At 53.6% G+C, this 20,143-nt stretch overlaps 4 protein-coding genes across 4 annotated transcripts; 2 read left to right on the forward strand and 2 right to left on the reverse strand.

Annotated features, from left to right (window-relative positions):
• Positions 1-1,558: 1,558 nt before the first annotated feature.
• Positions 1,559-4,256, forward strand: PG985_008419 (choline/Carnitine O-acyltransferase; the record flags this gene model as incomplete). The annotated part of the gene is made up of 3 exons (XM_066828187.1): positions 1,559-1,961; positions 2,024-4,021; positions 4,120-4,256. 3 exons carry the CDS (start codon positions 1,559-1,561, stop codon positions 4,254-4,256), a joined length of 2,538 nt encoding a protein of 845 aa, XP_066683099.1.
• Positions 4,257-4,853: 597 nt separating this feature from the next.
• Positions 4,854-6,368, reverse strand: PG985_008420 (uncharacterized protein; the record flags this gene model as incomplete). The annotated part of the gene is made up of 2 exons (XM_066828188.1): positions 4,854-6,057; positions 6,142-6,368. 2 exons carry the CDS (start codon positions 6,366-6,368, stop codon positions 4,854-4,856), a joined length of 1,431 nt encoding a protein of 476 aa, XP_066683100.1.
• A 1,626-nt stretch (positions 6,369-7,994) lies between these two features.
• On the forward strand, positions 7,995-9,422 carry PG985_008421 (DNA repair protein RAD57; the record flags this gene model as incomplete). Its single annotated transcript, XM_066828189.1, has 1 exon — positions 7,995-9,422. The coding sequence occupies one exon, from the start codon at positions 7,995-7,997 to the stop codon at positions 9,420-9,422; it is 1,428 nt and encodes a 475-aa protein (XP_066683101.1).
• Positions 9,423-10,272: 850 nt separating this feature from the next.
• On the reverse strand, positions 10,273-13,728 carry PG985_008422 (DNA-directed RNA polymerase III subunit RPC2; the record flags this gene model as incomplete). Its single annotated transcript, XM_066828190.1, has 1 exon — positions 10,273-13,728. One exon carries the CDS (start codon positions 13,726-13,728, stop codon positions 10,273-10,275), a length of 3,456 nt encoding a protein of 1,151 aa, XP_066683102.1.
• Positions 13,729-20,143: the final 6,415 nt, after the last annotated feature.

Genomic DNA, 20,143 nt, shown 5'->3' on the forward strand with positions numbered 1-20,143 from the left:
GGAAAACTCTCTTTGTTTCGCTCAAATTCGACCGGTCACAGAAGAAGAGGCTCACCTCGCTCGACGAAGATCTGTGAGCACTGAGCAACGCCTCTTTTTGGGCGTGTGATTTCTTCTAGTTCGTCCTAAGTTTCTCTACTAACAGCCATCAATCTAATAAACCCACCAGATCGAGAGACCCTCCCTTCCACTCTCGCTCTCCGGAGTCCGAACCAGGCGTGGCTCTTTTTGGTGGATCAGTTGGCACAGGCGCCTGGCCAGCTCCAGACGAAACCCTTTGCCCCGACATCCAACCAGAGCTCATCCACTGGCCCGAACTGCCCAAAACTGCCTGCCACCAAGCCGCGGATCTCACCCACCCACCACAAGGAACATCCTCACTATCGCCCGTTACTCGCTGCAAACAAAACGACCGATTTACATACTCTCTGCCCCGTGGGGTGTGATTTGTGACTAGGTTATATTCTACTGTGCACCTGCACGTACATACATACATACAGGCCAAGCCAGGTGGGTCCCCCTCATCACCCACCACCCGCATATCAGATCCCCCAACTTGATCCCCCTTGTCGCCGGGTACCTATGACACTGCCCAGTCTTACACTCTTCGAGACCACATGCTTCCTGATGCGTCATTCCATGGCCATAGACAAGTCCTCTTCTCTTGTCGCTGCAAAATGAAATCACTAATTTCTCCTCAGGTGAAGAAGTACCAGGCAGGCTATTTCGTGCACTCGATCTCTCCCATAAACTCCTGTCTTTTGAGTTCCGAGCTGCCTGCTTGCGTGATCCTGGCCCAACAAACAGTACAGGTCCGGTTTCAAACGTGCATGCGTGAGTGTATGTGTGTTGTTAGCGAGCAACTTCTTGCGATTTGACGAGAAGGAAGATTGACTGGATTGGCCCTGAAACAACTCGAGGTGCGTTACCCAAGTATACTTTCTACACCAACATATCTCTCTCCTGGGCTCTTTGCCTTTACCCAGTTCCAGTTTCAGTCCCGGCAGATCGGTCGGCCTGCTTGGGCGATGCATCCATAATATGTGTCGTCGGGTCTGCGGATGACATCGGGCCCCAGTCCACTGACTCGGAGCCAATCATGTCCTGCCCTCGCAACCTTTCCTTGCCAAGTGACGACCGTCCCTCTATTGGGACGAGACCCCCAAATGCACATGCTTTCTGCATCGACGCTTCTCATGCGTTCTTAACAAGCCGAGACTTCTCCAGGTTCTCCAGGCACAAGGCCCACTCTTCCTCCCACTCTCTCTGCCCTTGTATATCTATATCTGTATAGCCTATCTCCCCTCGCCCTCGGACCTTCAGCCCCATCCCATTCCTCTACCCGGCCAAGCGGCTTCGCACCTATACGCACTTACACACCTATACATACGCGTACCCTCTCACCTATGCCGAGGCCACAGTTGGCACAACTCTAGTGGGATGCCATCTTATTGTCTTCAAGATTGCCATTACTTTTACCGAACAGCCCTCCGCGGCTTGAATATAAGCACCTCTGTTTCCCCCTTGTATGCCTAAGTCAATAACGCCGACTGATACGATGCCTACTCAAGTCCGTATATTTTCTATGCCCAAGTCTTTGGGCGAAACCCTAGCTGGCGGCGGCTCTGCATCTGTACCGCGCTCAGTCCCAGACCTGCCAAGGATATCTTCCGAAGCACATGAGCAATCGACTCAGACGACGCCTCGTCCCAGTCCAAGCGATATGCCTCAGAGCAAAGGCATAACATTTGCCGCCCAGGATGACTTACCTAAACTCCCCATTCCCAGCTTGGAGCACACTGCTCAGAAGTACCTTACCGCCCTCAAGCCGCTGCAAGGCCCCAGAGAGCATGCCGAGACGAGGCAGGCCGTTCAGGAGTTTCTGAAGATAGATGGGCCGGAACTTCAGGAGAAGCTTCAGCAGTATGCAGTGGGGAAATCGAGTTATATCGAACAATTCTGTGAGCCTCCAAATAATTCAAGTGTGTGCTCGCCGAGATCCAGAAACTAAACTCTTATACAGGGTACGACTCGTACTTGAACTTTGACAATCCGGTCGTGCTCAACCTCAACCCCTTTTTCCTGCTCGAGGATGACCCAACTCCGGCAAGGAACAATCAAGTCACTCGTGCCGCCTCTTTGGTGGTATCCTCCCTCGAGTTCGTCCGCGCCGTTCGTCGGGAGGAACTCCCTCCTGACACGGTGAAGGGAAAACCCCTGGATATGTACCAGTACTCTCGGTTATTCGGAACTGCTCGGGTGCCAACCACCAATGGATGCCAGATCGAACAAGATCCCGACTCGAGGCACATTGTGGTATTGTGCCATGGTCAATTCTACTGGTTTGATGTTTTCGACGACAACTCGGATCTGATCATGGGCGAGAAGGACCTTTCTATCAACCTCCAGACCATCATAGATGATGCCGCACAAACGCCCATCCAAGAGGCAGCTAAGGGCGCCTTGGGCATCCTCAGTACCGAAAACAGGAAAACCTGGTCGGGGCTGAGGGACGTGTTGCTGAAGGAGGAAGGGTCGAACAACGCAGATTCGCTTGGCATTGTGGACTCGGCCCTTTTCATTCTGTGTCTTGACTACACGGAACCAGACACAGCCGCGAAGCTCTGCCAGAACATGCTTTGTGGTACGAACGAAGTGGAGCGGGGGATCCAGGTCGGCACCTGCATCAACCGTTGGTACGACAAGTTGCAGATTATTGTCTGCAAGAACGGCAGTGCGGGAATTAATTTCGAGCATACGGGTGTGGATGGCCACACGGTGCTCAGGTTCGCCAGTGATGTGTATACCGACACAATCCTCAGGTTTGCAAGGACTATCAATGGCGGAGCACCCAGTCTGTGGAAGACGACGAGCCCCGACCCTTGGAAGCGCGACCCTGACAGTTTTGGAGACGTTAATACCACTCCGCATAAACTCGAATGGGACATGGTGCCAGAATTGAGCATAGCCGTTCGCTTTGCGGAAACAAGGTTGGCTGATCTGATCGGACAGAATGAATTCGCTTGCTTGGATTTCAGCGGCTATGGCAAGAACTTCATCACTTCGATGGGTTTCTCGCCTGACGCTTTCATCCAGATGGCCTTCCAGGCTGCTTATTATGGTCTCTACGGCCGTATCGAGTGTACCTACGAGCCCGCCATGACCAAGGTCTTCCTGCATGGTCGAACCGAGGCTATCCGATCCGTGTCGGAAGAGTCGGTCGACTTTGTCCAGACTTTCTGGGGAGACAACCCCCCTGAACAGAAGGTAGACGCACTGCGCAAGGCCTGTGAGAGGCATGTCGCCAGTACTAGGGAATGTGCCAAGGCGGAGGGCTGCGATCGTCATCTATATGCGCTGTTCTGCGTGTGGCAGAAGTATGTAGACGAGCAGCATCCTCCCCTGAGCACGGGGTATACGAGCCCCTCGGACTATGAGTCGGAGGTGGACATGAGCTCCCCAGTGGGAAGCCCAGGGAAAGATTCTATCATATCACAGGATGGTGAGATCAGGACCCGGGAAAGAGGTGACAGCACTGGCAGCTCGCGCTCACGGGATCATCCAGTACCCTCCATTTTCTCCGACCCCGGCTGGGACAAGCTGAACAACACGATCCTCTCGACGTCCAACTGCGGCAACCCCTCGCTGCGCCACTTCGGCTTCGGTCCCACCTCGGGCGACGGCTTCGGCATCGGCTACATCATCAAGGACGACGTGCTCTCCATCTGCGTGTCGAGCAAGCACCGCCAGACCAAGCGCTTCATCGATACGTTCGAGAGCTATTTGCTCGAGATCCGCCGCATCCTGCGCATCACCAACCGCCGCGCCACCTCGTCCAAGCAGACGCGCGCCCGCGAGATCGACCCGACGAAGCCCGCCAAGGGTGTCAAGGGATTCAGGGCCCGGGGGCGGCTCATCACGGGACACGAAGTTATCCGGAGGGAGGCTACGATGGGCGGCACGCGGTCGCCTACCGAGGATAGCATGGCTCCGAGCAGCGAGGACGACGAGCTGGGTGGATGTAAGTACCGTTTTTCCTTCTTTCTGTGCCATCTTTCCGTGATCGTGATTGTTTATCTGTCGAGTCGAATGAATATGTACTGAACATTTGCTTTCTAGACGGCTTCTTTGACGCCGGTATGCTCCTGCAAGCCCTCAAGGCGCGCGGCGAGGCCTTGGACGGCGGCGAACAGAAAGCGTCCGAAAAGGCGCGGCGTAGGGACGTTGGCAAGAAGTTGCGGTTGGTAGAGTACTGATCGGCGCAGGAAGATGGGAAAGGGGGCAGTCGGTTATTGCAATCTCAACCTCTTGGCGGGAATTATGATGAGACTGAAGTCGCGTGCGGCCTCTATACCAAGGCGGAAATGGTGGTCGTATATTTTCATGTTATTTATCCTGGGATAGGCAGCAGCGAGCGTTGTTAGGCTTTAGTGATTCCCTGTTGTCTGTTCAAATTCCCATGTTTCCCGTCTAGTTGCGCCACTCCAACTTGTGCATGTCACGTTACGCCTCGTCGCGGATCTCATGGTTTCGTGAGTAATAAATGATTTGAAAAAGACATTACCATAGCCTGGATGCCATCGAAGCACGACATGTATCAGGAAATCTATAGATACGGTGATGCGCCGTGTGACTGATTATGAACATGTCCTCGAAAGGGGGTGTCATCTGGAATGTCGTCTAGAAATCAACGAATCCGTTTCACCCGACTAACTAATCCTTCCCCCTAAATGTTCTGAGCCCATATAAGAGAAAAAACCCTTATTCAAACGGAAAAAACACCCCGGACGACCAATTGCTACGCTTGCTTGCCAATCCCAACACCCGAGTCTCTGTTCCCACCCACCCCAACACTAGTGCAACTCGTGGAACTGCCCGTGGTGATTCGAGTGCGGTCCGTGAGTCCCCACAGCATCGCCGCCGGCCTCGTGGACCGTCATCGGCACATTCGGGCCGCTGCCGTTGTTGCCATACCCGTACCCGCCGCCGCCGCCGCCGCCCATGGTGCTGCCGGTGTGGTGCGGCTGGATGGACGAGACGTCGGTCATGGTCGGCGAGGCGGGGTGGTTGTTGTTGTAGCTCTGGCGGTTGTGCGGGTCGGTGATGCCCGGCGAGGCCGCGGGGCTCGGCGGCTGGACGTGGGCGTAGGCTTGGGGCTTCATGTCGCCGCCTCCCGCGGTGTAGGTGTAGGGGGGTGCTTGTTGTTGTTGCGGGTTGAAGGGTTGCTGCGGGGGCGGGGATTGGGTGGGGGATGGGTATTGTTGCTGTTGCTGTTGTTGTTGGCCGTAGGCTGGGTTATATACGGATTGGTGAGCGCCGGCCGCTGCGGCGGGGGGTGCAGTAGGTCCATTATTGGGACCGCCGCCCGGCTGCTGCGCCATTTGCGGGTAGCCGCCGGTGGCCGCGGCGATGGCCTGGTGCTGCCGCTTCTTCTTGTTGTGGTGGCGGACGATAAAGAAGAGGGCGAGCGCCACGATGGCGAGGACGGCCACGCCGCCCACGACGCCGCCGACGATGGCGCCGACGGGGATCGAGGAGCCGCCCTTGCTGTTGTTGTTATCGTGGCCTGGCGTCGGGCTGGCGGTGACGGTGGTGGGGACCTGGGTGGCGCCTATATTAACATCGGAAGTCTTCAGGGGGTTGGAGCTTGTGCTGACGGCCAGGACCCGGCGGGTGTAGCTGCGGTCGTCCATCTCGCCAAAGTACGTAGTGTACGCCCGCCCCACGGTCGTGTTGGAGGTGAATTGGCAGAAATAGTCGCGGATGCCATTAGGGTACGAGATCGTCCCGCAGTACGACGCGCTGCTTGTGCTGCGACAGGGCGTCAGGTTTGACTCATCTTTGGTATCGAGGTATCGAGAGGGAGTAACTGACCAGTAGAGATTGTAGGGCGTAGTCTGGCACGAGCCACGACGACAGCTCGAGGACAACTCTGCGTAGTCTACACAGGTGGCCCGAACGGCGCACTCATCGCCTTTGCAGCAGCCGACAGCGCCAACAAGGTTGGAATAGGTCACGACTGCGCACTTTACGTCCGTGTCCACGCAGCTATAAGCGCTGTCTGGGATGGGTGTCAGTGGATACTAGAGTCTGGCAGAGGACTTATACGGGAAAGAGTTGGAAGGATGGAATAGTGTGAACATACCTATTTGCCCGCCAACGAAACCGCAAGTATTGTCGGGTGCCTCAAGCACCGTCATGGCCTCCTGTCTCTTCGCTAATAGCTCAAGGCTAGGCGGTGCCGTGATCTGGGCAAAGCTGAAAGTCGCCGATGGTAACGAGATATCTGTGGGTGCCGCTACCATCCGCTCAACGGCGATGGCCTCTACGACTGCCCCTAGGACAGTGTAGATCAGAAGTCTCGCCATGGCCGGTACAACTCCTTCTGTCGAATATTGATGATGATCCTATAGCCACGTCCAACTGGACCTCGAATATCAATCTAATATAATCACAAGGGGGCAAAGGAGCACTGGAGTAAGTTCCAAGCGGACGGCAAGTCCCAAAGATGCAAAGGCCAAAGAAGTCCCAACAAGGTTGGGCATGAGGGGGAGGAGCCCTACCTCTTTCTTATTAGACAGATGCCTATAGGCCTCCCCTCAGCCGTTGCCATGCCGGTCCCATGTTGGTCGGTCGGTCCCTTGTCTCTTCCGTTGATCCATCTTGTTGATCTTCTAGACAGCAGCAAAAGGCGGCAAGGCGCACTTTGGGCTTGGCAAGCTCGTCCAGTTAAGCTTGAGGGGATGGGGACGGGTGGCCCGTTTCGTTCAGCCTCGGAATGGATTCATTTCCGGACTCGCAGCACGTCGCGGCTGAAAGGGGGATAGACTGTCAGTTGCGAGCAGTAAGACCTGGCATTAGGTCGCACATGGTGCAGCCAGCTGAAGAAGCTAGAGCGGAACTGGTCCGCTAAGGCCAGCCACACGAGTGACGGCGTTTGCTTTTCTGTGTCTTGGCTGGACCAGCTTTTGACTCTTCAACTATTCCCCCTTGCCTGACCGACGGCTTGAGTCATGCTGCAGAAAATGAATGCTGTCTCTGAATGTTGGCAAATGCGGATGGGTCGCCTTATGCAACATACATCTGCCTGCATAGCTGCTTGGCAGAGTAGCGTTGTGCGCAGCACATCACGAGACTATAGCAGCGACCTTGCTAGAGCGAGGCTGCCACGGAAGCGAAGCGGCCTGTAAACTAGGTAACCGCCCTGCATATATTGATTTGAAAGACAGCCACATATTCAGGGTTTTCGGGGTCGGCGGGAAGCCTCTGTGGGTGGACGGCCTAGAGCTGGTATGGACCCCGGAAAGCGAGAACGCCGCAAAACCGCCTTGCTTCGTGAAATCTCAGCTACTATCAGCTCGTACGGATAAAACCCAATATTCATTTTATCCTACCTAGCCATGCACATCACGAGAGTTGAAGTGAAATACGAGAATATACCCGTGGAAAACTAGCAACACTGCGAATGCAATAGGAAAAGAAAAGGCTTGGACGAGGACCATCAACTCGATATCGAGGGTTCCAATCAAGGATACGAATATGGTTGACCGCGGGTGTGAGTGGAATCGGGACTAAGCATGGTGGAAGTAGAAACCGTACGAGACGAGATATCTGGCGGGGAGGATTCCGCGCTGAAGCAAGACATTTGATGTCCAGTCACCAGTAGCAGAGGGACGACAGGATATAGTGGAGACCGGCTGAACAGCAACATCAACAGCAACAGCCAGTTGGTGGTACAAGTCTCGATACCCCGCTAAAACCCCAATGTACTTTCTATTTTCAGGCACTCGCGCCACTAGAGCTGGGAGAGGAAAGACACATCAGTTGCAATTGGAGGAAAGAAGGTTTGTTCTAGCTCTGCCACAAGTCACTTCCTGTGAACCCCAGCCCCGGTACCCGAACCGTGATTGATCCCTCCTTTTACAAGTCTACCCCCCAAGCAGGGACCCAATATCAAAACAAAAGGCCGCAAGGCTAGGCAAGCCGATGCCTCCATGACAGATCTGTTGCGCGTCCTGCCGGGATTTCCGACAGCCCAGTATGCCGGTCTGTTGCCCGCGCTGGAAAATAACCGGGTGACCACTGCCGAGTTGCTCACCCTCGATATTGCAGACTTGGGCAAGCGCACCAAACTCCCACTGCTGGATCTCAAGAGGCTGTGCAATGCCGTCTTGGAAGCCCTCCATGTCGAGCTGGGCGTCTCGGAGAAGCAGCCCCATCAACCCAGTGCGCTGAAGCAGACCGCTTCCGACCTCGCTCAGCGCTGGAGCACCATCAGCACCCTCGATGAATCTCTCGACCAAGCTCTGGGCGGAGGCGTCCCGACCGGCTATGTCACGGAAATCGTGGGCGAGAGCGGGGCCGGGAAGACGCAGTTCTTGCTGACGATGCTTCTCGCCGTCCAGCTTCCACCGCCTCATGGGTTGGGCCGGCCCGCCCTTTACATATCTACCGAGGCACCACTTTCCACAAAACGTCTTGCGCAGATGCTCAACAGTAACCCCTTCTTCAAAGACTTGGACAAGAAGCCCACTTTAGATCGCATCATGAGCACCGCCACCCCGGATCTCGAATCGCAGGAGCATATCTTGCAGTACCAGGTCCCCGTCCAGGTGGAGCGACACAATGTCGGCCTAATCGTCTTGGACTCGGTCGCCGCCAACTACCGCGCCGAGTACGAGCGCGGCGGCAGCCTCGGCTCTAATATGGCCGCGCGATCCGCCGACCTCATCCGCATGGGCCAGCTCCTGCACGACCTGGCGCGCCGCCACAATCTCGCCGTCGTCGTCGCCAACCAGGTCATGGACCGCATCCCATCCTCCCACAGTGGCAGCAACAACGGGGTCTTTGCTATTAAGAATAGCGCGGCAACCCCCAGATCTCCACCCCTTGCTGCTGCTGCTGCTGCCGCTGCCGGCCCATCCGCCGCCCACGCCCAGATGCCCCAGGACAGCCCGCTCGCCTCGCGCTCGCGCGGACCCTGGCAGCCGCCGCCGGGCGCCGAGCCCACGAGCAGCCTGGTCGACATGGTGGGCGTGCGGTCGAGCATGCCGGAGCCGCCGCCCGAGGACCCGCCCGCGCCCGCGTCGCTGCTGTTGGACCACCAGAACCGCTGGGTGACGGGCTGGGGCGACGACCCCTACGCGGACCCGAACCACTTCAAGACGCCGACGCTGGGCCTCGTCTGGTCCACCCAGGTCGCCGCCCGCGTCGCCCTCTTCAAGCGGCCCGTCTACGGCCGCAAGGACGTCGTCGAGGACGAGGAGACGGGCGGCGTCGTGCTGCGCAACTGGCGTCGCTGGATGAAGGTCGTCTTCGCGCCGCACGTGCCCGGCACCGGCCAGGGGCTCGAGGGGGCGGTCGAGTTCGAGGTTAGTATGGGCGGGCTTAAGAGTGTTGACAGGGATAAGAAGAAGGAATAGATGGCTATAAATAATGAGACCACGTGAGCAGTCTCTCCGAATAAACCAATTGTGCCGGATTTGAGTCCCTTAGCCTAATGTATGTGTACTTTTAAATACTGGATAAGATGTCTCTGCTAGCCGCCGTATTTACGTTGAGACAGGTCGGTCTTCTTGAGCCTTCAACCGATAACTAGTTCTCACATGTTCATCATCGTGTTTTGACTAGGTACTGTTTGTACCTTATAGCTGGTGACATCTCTAATGTATCCAAGGGACCGTGTACCGTACCCGCAAGATGCTCGGAAAACAGTCATAACATGCGCACAAAAGCCACAAAACGACCAATCGGGTTCTTTTCGAGCGGTACTTCTTCCCATTCTCACGGCTCTGTGATTTGCGGGTTGTGGCATTGGCTTAGTAGATACAAACGTCTAGTTCGCCGCCATATGTCACTTCATCAAAATTATGCCAGCAATCGCCACGCTCAAACTATGTTATTAATACTTGCTGCCTGTGAATGACTGACAGGCCAGTCTATCCAATCGGATATCATGCCAATGGAATAAGCATTATGCCAATAGCACGAAGTGATCCCTAGTGTAAACAGTACATCGTACATAATCTGGTGGGAGTAACGCTTTCGCTATTCAAGGGAATACGTCTACTTCCGTTGGCACTACTGTCACATTGTGCTAATAAACAGAAACATTGCCTTACATAGATCAATACGTTTAGTTGCGTAATCTGTCGTAATTGTCACAACTTGAGTATAATCTACACACCGTAAAGACAAACGCCATGCCATTATGCCCCGCAGGCCATCCTGCCCAAAACGCCTAGAGATGCAACACCAACAACGCTCCTACTTCTAGTTGATCGGATGTGGGAATTCGTCTTCGAGCTGCAGCCGCACGCCCACGTTCATGCTGATGAGCTCCTGAATGAGCAGCTTGGCCGCGTACGGCATAGTCATCTTGGCCACCTCGCGACTGGTCCGGCAGGTGCTGCAGTAGCCGCGGTAGCCGAAGAGGCCGCACTTCTGGCAGATGTCCACGTCGGTGCCGTCGGACGAGACCATCAGACGCTCGAGAAGAAGCTGTGAGGCGCCATATGCAATCAGACAATCACGCTCCATTTCTCCCAGACGCAAACCACCGTCACGCGAACGACCCTCGGTTGGCTGACGCGTCAAAATGGCGCGCGGACCCCGGGACCGCGAGTGCATCTTATCCTGGACCATATGCTTCAGACGCTGGTAGTAGATGGGGCCGTTGAAAATGTAGGCCTGGAGCGGCTCGCCTGTGATACCTGACGTGAAGTAGTCCTTGCCCTCCCACGAGAAACCGGCCTCGACCAAGTTGCGGCTCATCTCTTCCAGCGGATGCGAACGGAAGGCATCGCCGTATCCAAAGTCCTTGCGGCCCCGGACAATGGAGGCCTTACCCGTGAGGCATTCGAGAAGCTTGCCGACTGTCATACGTGACGGGAAACCGTGAGGGTTCATGATGATGTCAGGAACCAAGCCCTTGTCGGAAAATGGCATGTCCTCCTGGTCAACAATAATACCAACAACACCTTTTTGTCCGTGACGAGATGAGAACTTATCGCCAAGCTCGGGGCGTCTTGTTTGTCTTGTCTGGATCTTGATCAAGTGGGTGTCCTTATCAGTCTGCGTTACCATAACCTTATCGATATAGGCAGGGTCGTGGAGTTTGTACGAAACGGGGCTTTCCTTGTACTCGTCGCTCCTCCTCTCCATTCCAACACCCGGATTCGTCTCGACGGGTGTCTCCTTCTTCAACATGACGTTGCCCGACTCTACCCTCCAGCCAACGTCGGCTACTCCGTCCTTGGAGAGCGCAATGTGTTTCCCAGCAGCCTGGGATGGGTCTCTGTCGCCAATTCTTTCGCGGCTGCCGTTGTTGTACTTTTGCAGCTCGGTGCTGTATTTCCTGAAGACTTGGCATCGTCCGAAGCCCCGGTCACACGACGCCTTGTTCAAGACAAGGGCATCTTCGATATCGTAACCGGAGAAGGACATGACAACAACAGTGGCGTTGTGACCTGCTGGGAGCTTGTCGTAGTGGATAAGTTCAATGGTTTTCGAGATAACCATTGGGCGCTGAGGGTACACAAGCGTGTATAGTAGTGTGTCGATACGGTTGAATTGGTTATAAGCAATGGCTCCGATGGCTTGCTTACCCATAGCACACTGGTAGGTGTTTCTAGGGGATTGGTTGTGATGTGGGAAGGGAATTAGACCGGCCACGGCTCCAAGAATGGTGAACGGCTCGATTTCCACATGCGTATGAGCTTTCGTGATATCCTTCTCGTACAGGGCTACCAGGGCGTCGTTCTCTTCGTTCACATCCAAATATTCGACGATACCTCGCGTAAGGAAATCATCGAACGTAACCTTGCCGGCTTGCAGGAGCCTCAGATGGCTTGCTTGAATCTTCGCCTTGCCATTTTTGACAATAATGTAAGGCCGACAGATTCGACCTTCGTCGGTGGCAATATGCACAGCGGCAAGGTTGTTATTAACGTTGATGCTGACGAAGGGCGAGACCCAACCTCGGCGGCGCATGGTCCGGAACTTGTTTGCGAACTGCTTAGGGAATCGAGTCATGGCAAAAGGCGTACCGTTTATGTAGATGACATAAGCACCGGGAGCATGCATCTCGGCGCCAGAGAAACAACGTAGCGGCTCGATGCTAGCGTCAAGCGTGAACACCCATCGCTTTACCGGCTCCTCCTCGATGTTGGTCGTGATATGCGTCATGAGAGCCAAGTTCTTGACCAGACCACAAGCCTCTCCTTCAGGGGTATCTGATGTGCACAGCATTCCCCATTGGGAAGGTTGAAGTGCTCGAGGTCCAGACACTTTTCGTGTCTTTTCGAACTGACTGCTAATTCGCGTCATCATTCCCAAGGCACTGATATAACTGAGACGACTCAAGACGTGCGTGACACCAGCCCTTTCCATCTTGAACCGCTTCACGCTCCAGTTGCCCGTTTGAATCGCACGGTTCATGCCCTCGCTGATATGTCGACCATTTGCAATGATGGGTCCCAACGGATCGTAACTGGCCCGGTTGTTCTTCTTCAAGACGTTATCTGCGGCGAATTTCAGGTCCGTGAGGTACTTCTTGAACAAATCCTCAAATAGGAGAGAAAGCATTTGTCCTGCCAACTCCAAACGCTTGTTTCCGACGAAATCTCTGTCGTCCACGAGTTTGGGGTTGTAGTATGCCATAAGCACACGCCGCGTCATGAGCGCAACATATACGGCCTTCGGGTAGAAGTCCAGACCCTCAACCGGGATATGGGCAATAATAATGTTCGCTAGGGCGTCCAATCCTTCTTCCACGTGACTTCTGCGTGCTTGAGGTGCTCCGGCTCCCGGCTTACCCCTTCCTCCCATCTTCGTCCGCGCTCCAATGTAATCGAGTGCTTGTTGTTGGGTGAACACGCCCACTTTGGAAGCCTCCTCGAAATTGACAACGAAATCGTCCTGGAACCTGCCATCGGAGCCAGCAACCAGTTGCATGATCTCAAAATCCGACAAACCTCCCAGGGCCTTGAGAATAATAATAATGGGGACAGGCTCGACGAGAACGTTGTGGTTCAGGACAAGCCGGTCTTTCCGGAGAATAACGTAAGTCTTGGATTTACGCTCATGGGTAGAACTCGTGACTGATGCCTGGATGATGTTGTTCTTCTCGTCTGCCTCGACGATGACTCGGTTCTTGCTGAGCTGTTCTTGCACGAGAATCACCTTTTCTGTGCCTCCCACGATGAAGTAGCCGCCTGGGTCCAGCGGGCATTCGTTCAAGCGCTCCATCTCGGCGTTGTTGGCGCCATAGAGATAGCATTTGTTGCTTCGCAACATGACAGGGATCCGGCACAGCTCCAGGTTCCTCTGGATAACCCGTTTCTTCTCGCGGAAGAAAGCAACATCGACAAGGACCTTGGCAGAATAGGTCATGTCTCGCAGGCGGCATTCCATGGGGCTGATCTCATTCCGGGGCTTGGGGCCGCCCTCGTTGTAGCCTGGACGATCAGGCTTGGTGACGCGGATGTCCAAAAACTCGATGAAAAACGATGAGTTGGCGTCACTCCTGACCGTACGGTTGGCCTTGAGAATCTCCTTGATCTCGTGGTCGACGAAGAAGTTGTATGAGTCGATATGCTGCTTCACCAGACCTTTGACCTTCAAGAATGCAGGCAACAGCTGCATCTTGTCATCAACGGTCGAGATGGGGTCGGTGAGCTTCTTGCCATTGTAGAATGGCTCCAGAAGAGCCTCAAATCCGTCGTCCATCATGAGCGCTGGTGAAGTGATCACTCCTGATTGCCTGCTTGGATTTTTTTCGGCATTAAAAATCTCGAAGCTAGGCAAGTAAAGATGACTGACTCCATTAGTAGCTTAGCCATTGTCGTTGAAAGGTGGGGGCTCCTTCCTAGTACAGGGGTTGACTTCGCAGCTGCCCCTCCAAGAAATAAGCTCTTTCCCTCTCAGCCGTCAAGCTTGCGCACGGATCAACGCGATAAAGGCGCCATCGATAAGAAATCTACAGATGGAAGCAACCTCGGCCTCTGTGGTATGACAAGTGAATCAACAACACCGAACCGTTTAGTAGATAAATGGTCCTATTATAGTAGTACTCCTGAATGGGATGATACGGGATACACAGTTAGCAGGCGATGGGATAAGCGTCGGCAAGCAATAGGATAACTACCTAGCTGGCGATGGGGCAGTTAAGGAACAGTGGAATAAATGCCGGTTAGCAATAGAATAACCACCTACCTATATAGCTGGCGATTGTATATAGCTAGCTGGTGACTGGAGACGGGAACTAGGTACAAATAAATAGTCGGACCCGGGAACCATTCGCCATGGTGAAAAAGCCATTGATGTAACAACTACGAGCGCTGGTAAGCGTGCAAAAAGCATTAGTTGGTTAAGTTGGTGATAATCTGCGGCACTTTCCAATCACAAGAATCCAGCCCGTAGAGGTTTTTAGGGTGGCTCCGGAGCCTCTCTAGGTTGTGAGCACAAGGGTATTTGAGATGCCCATCGTGACTTTGGCGAACAGGCTTCATTCTGGCGGTATGTGTGAAGCGCATTGTATGGAATCTCATATAACCCAATACGTGCACCATTGAATATGTCGCCTGCTTGAAAGTTGGCGGTTCCATTCCCTACCGCGAGCAGAGACGTATGTCATCAGTTCAAGAACTCAACCAGAAGTACATTAGCACTCTGACTGATATTCGAGTTGTTGGTCTCGGTGATACCGATCAGAATCGGTAGAGATAGTCTCCGTATACACTTGATAGTAGTCAAGGGTACCCATGAAACACTTACACTTGAACTATATCGGCTGGTTGGTCCAACGGTTAATGCGGCTGCATAGAATTGATCTGATTCCAAAGAGTTGCGGTGGAACTATCTAACAAGTCCATCAGCCTAGTCTGCATCCTGGCACGCTTTTCGTGCGCTTTTCCTGGGCATGAGCTTGCCTTCACGATAATTCCCACTACCGTAGAGATAATCAGGCATCACCTTTTACCGGACCCCACTGGTCTTAAACTAATATAGTATGGCAGCGCTGTTTTGCAAAAGGAAGCTTCCCACGAGACGCTTCGGGCCTCTATGAAAAGTAGAGCGATTGGGTGTAGGTGGCGTATGACTGGTCATGTCTAAAGCCGGCTCTCATGTAAGAGCGGTCTGTATACCAAAACCACCAACACGGTGCTACTTAGTCTCAATGACAGGAAACATCATGCCATTTTCATAGCATGTCGCAACAAGTTTACGAGTGGAAACTTGCACGAGTTTTTGGGAGAACCCACCTCTCACAGCTCCTCCCACGAGAGGGACTTTGGCTCGATATTGCTGGAGAGGGACCCGTTCCGTAATATATTTCGCAAGACACCCAACTGTATACTATCAGATTGCATACTACGCAAGTAAGTTCTCTATAGGGGTCCGGCAACCATGCATGTACGATAACCCCATCGTATGTACGAGGCCGAATCGAGCAATCCTGTCGAAGCCCTAACGCCTCCGTGCCTGCAGGCAGCACCGTCTCCATGCCACACTGCTGGATCCATTTCTAAGAATGTCTCCTGCAGGTGCAAAAAAATTGTGGTGTTGGAAACGCACGTTTGCCCACCCTTTGGATGGGGGCCTCAGCGTTGAAATGCCCGGCACTAGAGATCCATGGGCAGCTTGGCTCCGTGCCATGCTGGCTGCTCGATCGAGATACCCACCTAATCATCACAGATGTATGTACGGATATGTCCTCACCTGTTCGCGAACCGGTCGGCGTGGAGACCTCCATTTTCTCCGAACACGGTTCCTAGATCTCGCTTCATCATCGTCACATTGATTAAGCATGATGTTAATGCGCCAGCCGTGCCGGCAGCTTACCCGTACCTCGTTATAGTTGAGGAACAGAGTCATACATATAGATATAGTAGGGTAGACGTTTGTCTGAGTTGGCAATGCATGCGATGCAGGATATCACACATACAAATCTCCCCCAAAGAAACGCAATACACGCCCAAGTGTATATACATTCCAGAACCGTGTAGAATCAAAAGACTTGGTCTGCAGCTAGTCGTCATATCTCGACACACTGCATGAGGAGGCAAGGGCAAGGGAAAGAGGGGGCGGGGAGCGGAGCGGATACCGTGGACGGAGCAATTCAGGGTCTCGACTCACTGCACGCTTGTTGATCGTGGGAACGTCTTCTTACCAATCTAAGATGGAAAAAGCATGCAAGAAGTCGGGCCAGTAGGTAGTCGGGCGGCTAGCACAAGGGGTAGTACGGTCGTTTTGCATTTTGACAGAGTTCCATTCCCGATTTTGCTGGAGCCGGATTGCGCAACACGCTTTCCTTCCCTGCTCCCCATGCCCATGCTCTCTTTCTGCGTCGGCGATGCCCCGCCTCCAACGTGCATTGATGATATATGCGCTGCAAGCCTAGAATGCATTCAGCATGTGTGTGACTTCTGGCAGGGCAAGGCAAGGTGAAGGAGAGGCGACGCAAGGCAAAGAAGAGTGTCTGATTCGCGGTAAAAGTCGGTGAATGCAGGAGGAAGCTTGAAAGACAGGAGTTCCTTGAGATCACCAATTGCCACTGATTGATGAAACCTGCAGGCTGACAGAGGGTGGCCGCGAAAGCCTTGCCGCCGATGATGAGGGGCTCAAGTCCGATCTCCCCGCCAGATGAGGAGTATACGAAGTTGTGTTCCTCTTTTTCGTTCTTTTTTTTTTTTTTTTTTTTCGTCGTTTGGGCTAATGATCATCCGATCACTGGCAGATACATCGTCCCCAAGCCTAGCCAGCCGTAGCGTGCACACAGAAGCGAATGTGGAACGCCTCGACCGAGTATAGCGATTACATAGCGTGAACGGCTACTTCCACCGAGACTTGTGTCAATGCTTTTCTTATCTCTAGTTGGCATGTCAAACACCACGTTTCTCTCACCGATGCATAAAGTGCAAAGGCAAATCTCCCCCGTGGTGGCGTTAAGAATCAACGGTCATCTCCAAGGCCATCGGCGGGAGACGGGGGAAATGGTGCTAGTCAAAAAGCAGCAAGTAGCGGTGGTGAGGCGGAAAAGGAAGCAAGGTCAGACCCGGCCTGGCACCTGGCACCCCCAAGGTAAGGTGGTAAGGTGGTGGTGGTGGGTGATATTTCGTATGAGTGAGCCTGGCGCATCTTCGAATCTCTGCTGCATGGACTCACCACACCATTGCAGCCGCGCTAAGCCATTTGACTTCAAGGCGGTATCTCGGCTCGACGCGAAACTTTGGGGCGATCAAAGGACCCTTCAATTGCGAGGTCCCGCTAGCCCACTTGGAGTGCAATTGTGCCATGGAAAATTTGGGATGATTATTATTGCCGCCGGTGGTGGTCGAGCAGGAAAATCGTCCGGTCAAGCGAAGCTGGATGACACACAATTCTCCCGCCCGCCCTAGGCTGCGCTAGCCGTAGCTGCCCCTCGTTTCGGTTTCTAGGCTCGCTCTGGAAATGACAATGAAATGGTGATCTTACCCTCTACGCGCCGTTCGAAATGACGTCCTGAAGCGGATATCGGAACCCAGATCACCTAGGATTATGTTATTCCCCTGTCGAATGATTGCTTCTGTTGTTAATATTCCTTCACGTTGCAAGCATCCCTATGGTCGAATTAGATCCGTGTATTTCTGCCGGGAGAAAGACAAGCTCGTATATATCTCCTATACATGGTGATCCCGTCATATGTAGTTGCGTTACTACCAGTCGGCTTGCTGCCCGGAAGGAGAAAGAAGTACCTAGCAGTACGTGTGATGCCGAGCCGAGACCTTACCGTAGGCATCGCGTATAACATGTGTAGAATGCCACTCAACACCCCCCGTTCGAGTTAGAGTGCAGAGTTCCAGTCGGCCTGCGACGTATGGACGGCCCCTCACTCGCAATCGACGTTCCGAGCAAGGGTGGCATGCTGTCCAACCACAGCGTTTCTTGCCTACATCCTTCTTGCATGGCATCTTTGTGGGGTTAAAAGTCAAGGGCCTTTTTTTCTATTGCAGTGAACCTGACATTAGAAGATGCTGACAGCAGGAGGCATCTGCATAGAAGGAGCAGACGACGTTTCGGTCGGCCCCCCTCTCCCCTCCAGTCACTCAGCCCCATCCTCGGCGCGATTGGAGACTGTTGCACTTGATTCCGGTACGGCACTAACTGTTTACTTGGTAAGCAAGATGCTGCCGATGATCAGCCTCTGCCTCCTGCGCAAGATGGAAATAGCCGTATGAAAACCAAACGAGGTTGATGTAAGTCATGGATGGGGCTACTTGCGTTATCCCGTCTCTGTTAGCTCCTAGGGTCCCCGCACTAGTCTGTTGCGGATTGTCACTTGGACCGCGCATCGGCCAAGGCGTAGTACGTAATGGGAAGCCCACAGTTCGGACCAGTCCCGTCTCGTTGCTAGGTCGTCGCTCACCGCTTCGTGCTCTCTGGGTTTTTTCTCTACCTCTTACTTGTACTCGGTAGCCAGTAGCTCTCTCATTGTGCTGGTGGTGGTGGTTGAGCCTGAGGGGAGGGGGGCCTTTCTACGCTGCCGGCATCCCATGGGTTTGAAGTGTGGAGTTCCCGTCTGGACTTTTGAGACCGTTGGGCATGACTGCAAGAAAACAAAGAAGAGAAAGGAAAAAAGCGTCACTCGTGATTGGCGATGAGTCGACGCGCAGGCCAACCGGTATACAATGCGCTTGATGTATACGAGCAAATGCATCTTTTATACATAGCTCTTATACCCGTAAGGGAGGTCATGTTAGGCTATTCTACATGCACCTAGAGCAACGTAGACATTCGTAAACCGTCGCATACGATCGATAGACTCCGACCCGGCGACTAGCAGCGAGACTATCTCGCCTGCAATTGTCTCAATACTAGTCAGATCTGTGACTGAGGGGACTAGCTGGCAGTTAGGTAAGGGTAGTTTGGCTGATAGTCTGAGAAATCGCGGCTTTACCAGTCATCTGGTTCTTAGGTTCGGTGTTGTAAAGTCAAATTGGAAGCCTGCCTTGCGCTGAGGCAGAGATGACTTGAGCTTATATTATCCAGGACATGTTCCACATCCACTTGATCTGAGGGTAACGAACGCCGTGACTGGGAAAGGGGACCAAATCGATAAAGATCGAGCAACCCCTCCATGAACTAATAATACATCGCCTCTGCCCAGTCTGCCTCTATCTAAAGTCGACGGTGTACGTAACATCCGGCAAGGGTTCAATACTTGCGCGAGATCTCGCAGGCTCTACCTACTCTGTACTCTCTCTCTCTCTCTCCTCGTCCGTCTACCGACTAGCAAAAGTCTGGAGTCACCCCCTGGAGTTTGTGTGTGCGGTTTTTAGACCCAGGTCCACGAACCAGGATCAGGAAGGTAACGAGCCACCGACCAACCTGTGCTGGTGCTGTGGCCCCCCAACTCCCAGTCCAGTCCCATCGGCTCTCCGACAGGGGTCAATTTCTGGGTTACTCTTGTTCCTGCTTCAACCCCCCCAAAAGGCCAAAAGAAGCACCACCACCACCACCATAGCGGCTTGATCTTGGTCTGGCTTTCGCTTCGCTTCGCAACTTGCTCTCTTTCTCGTCCACAACTCACATTCATTTTGTTGGTCAATCTTCTTGCTGTCGCTCCCTGCGTAGGGAAGCGTTTTTGTTGCTATAGTTCCTCATTTTCATCAAAGGTAAGCCGCAAGTCCCCCCATCTCGTCTCGTCTGGCCTTCGTTAGCCCGCCCGGAACCTCTGCCTCCACCTCCAGCCAGTCAAGTCACCTTGGCGACGGTTGACTCGTCTTGTGTGTGTGTGCTTGCGATTGAGGCACCACTGGAGATGGGCGCACCAAAATATAGAAGAGATATACTTGCTCCAGCGATCAATCTGATAGAAGCCCAGCCCAAGCAATTTGCCGTTGCGCTTCAATCTGCTCTGTCGCTTCAGAAGCAGAGTCTTGTGCCTGTTGTTGTGGTTATTGTTTCTAGCGAAGACACACAAGACTATCTGTCGCGCCGCCTGTCTCTGGTTATGTCTGACTTGAGTCTTTGATGACCGACGGACCAAATGCTGACCACCAACCCGCGATCCTGCAGTTTATAGAACGGCGACACGCCTGTCCAGCTCTGTACGAAAACCCGATTGTTGTAACAACAGTACGAAAACATAAAACCCACAAGA

Source organism: Apiospora marii (genome assembly GCF_038362585.1).
Source record: "Apiospora marii strain CBS 49790 chromosome Unknown utg000005l_segment0_segment0, whole genome shotgun sequence".
In the NCBI taxonomy this organism is placed as follows: Eukaryota; Fungi; Ascomycota; class Sordariomycetes; order Amphisphaeriales; family Apiosporaceae; genus Apiospora; species Apiospora marii.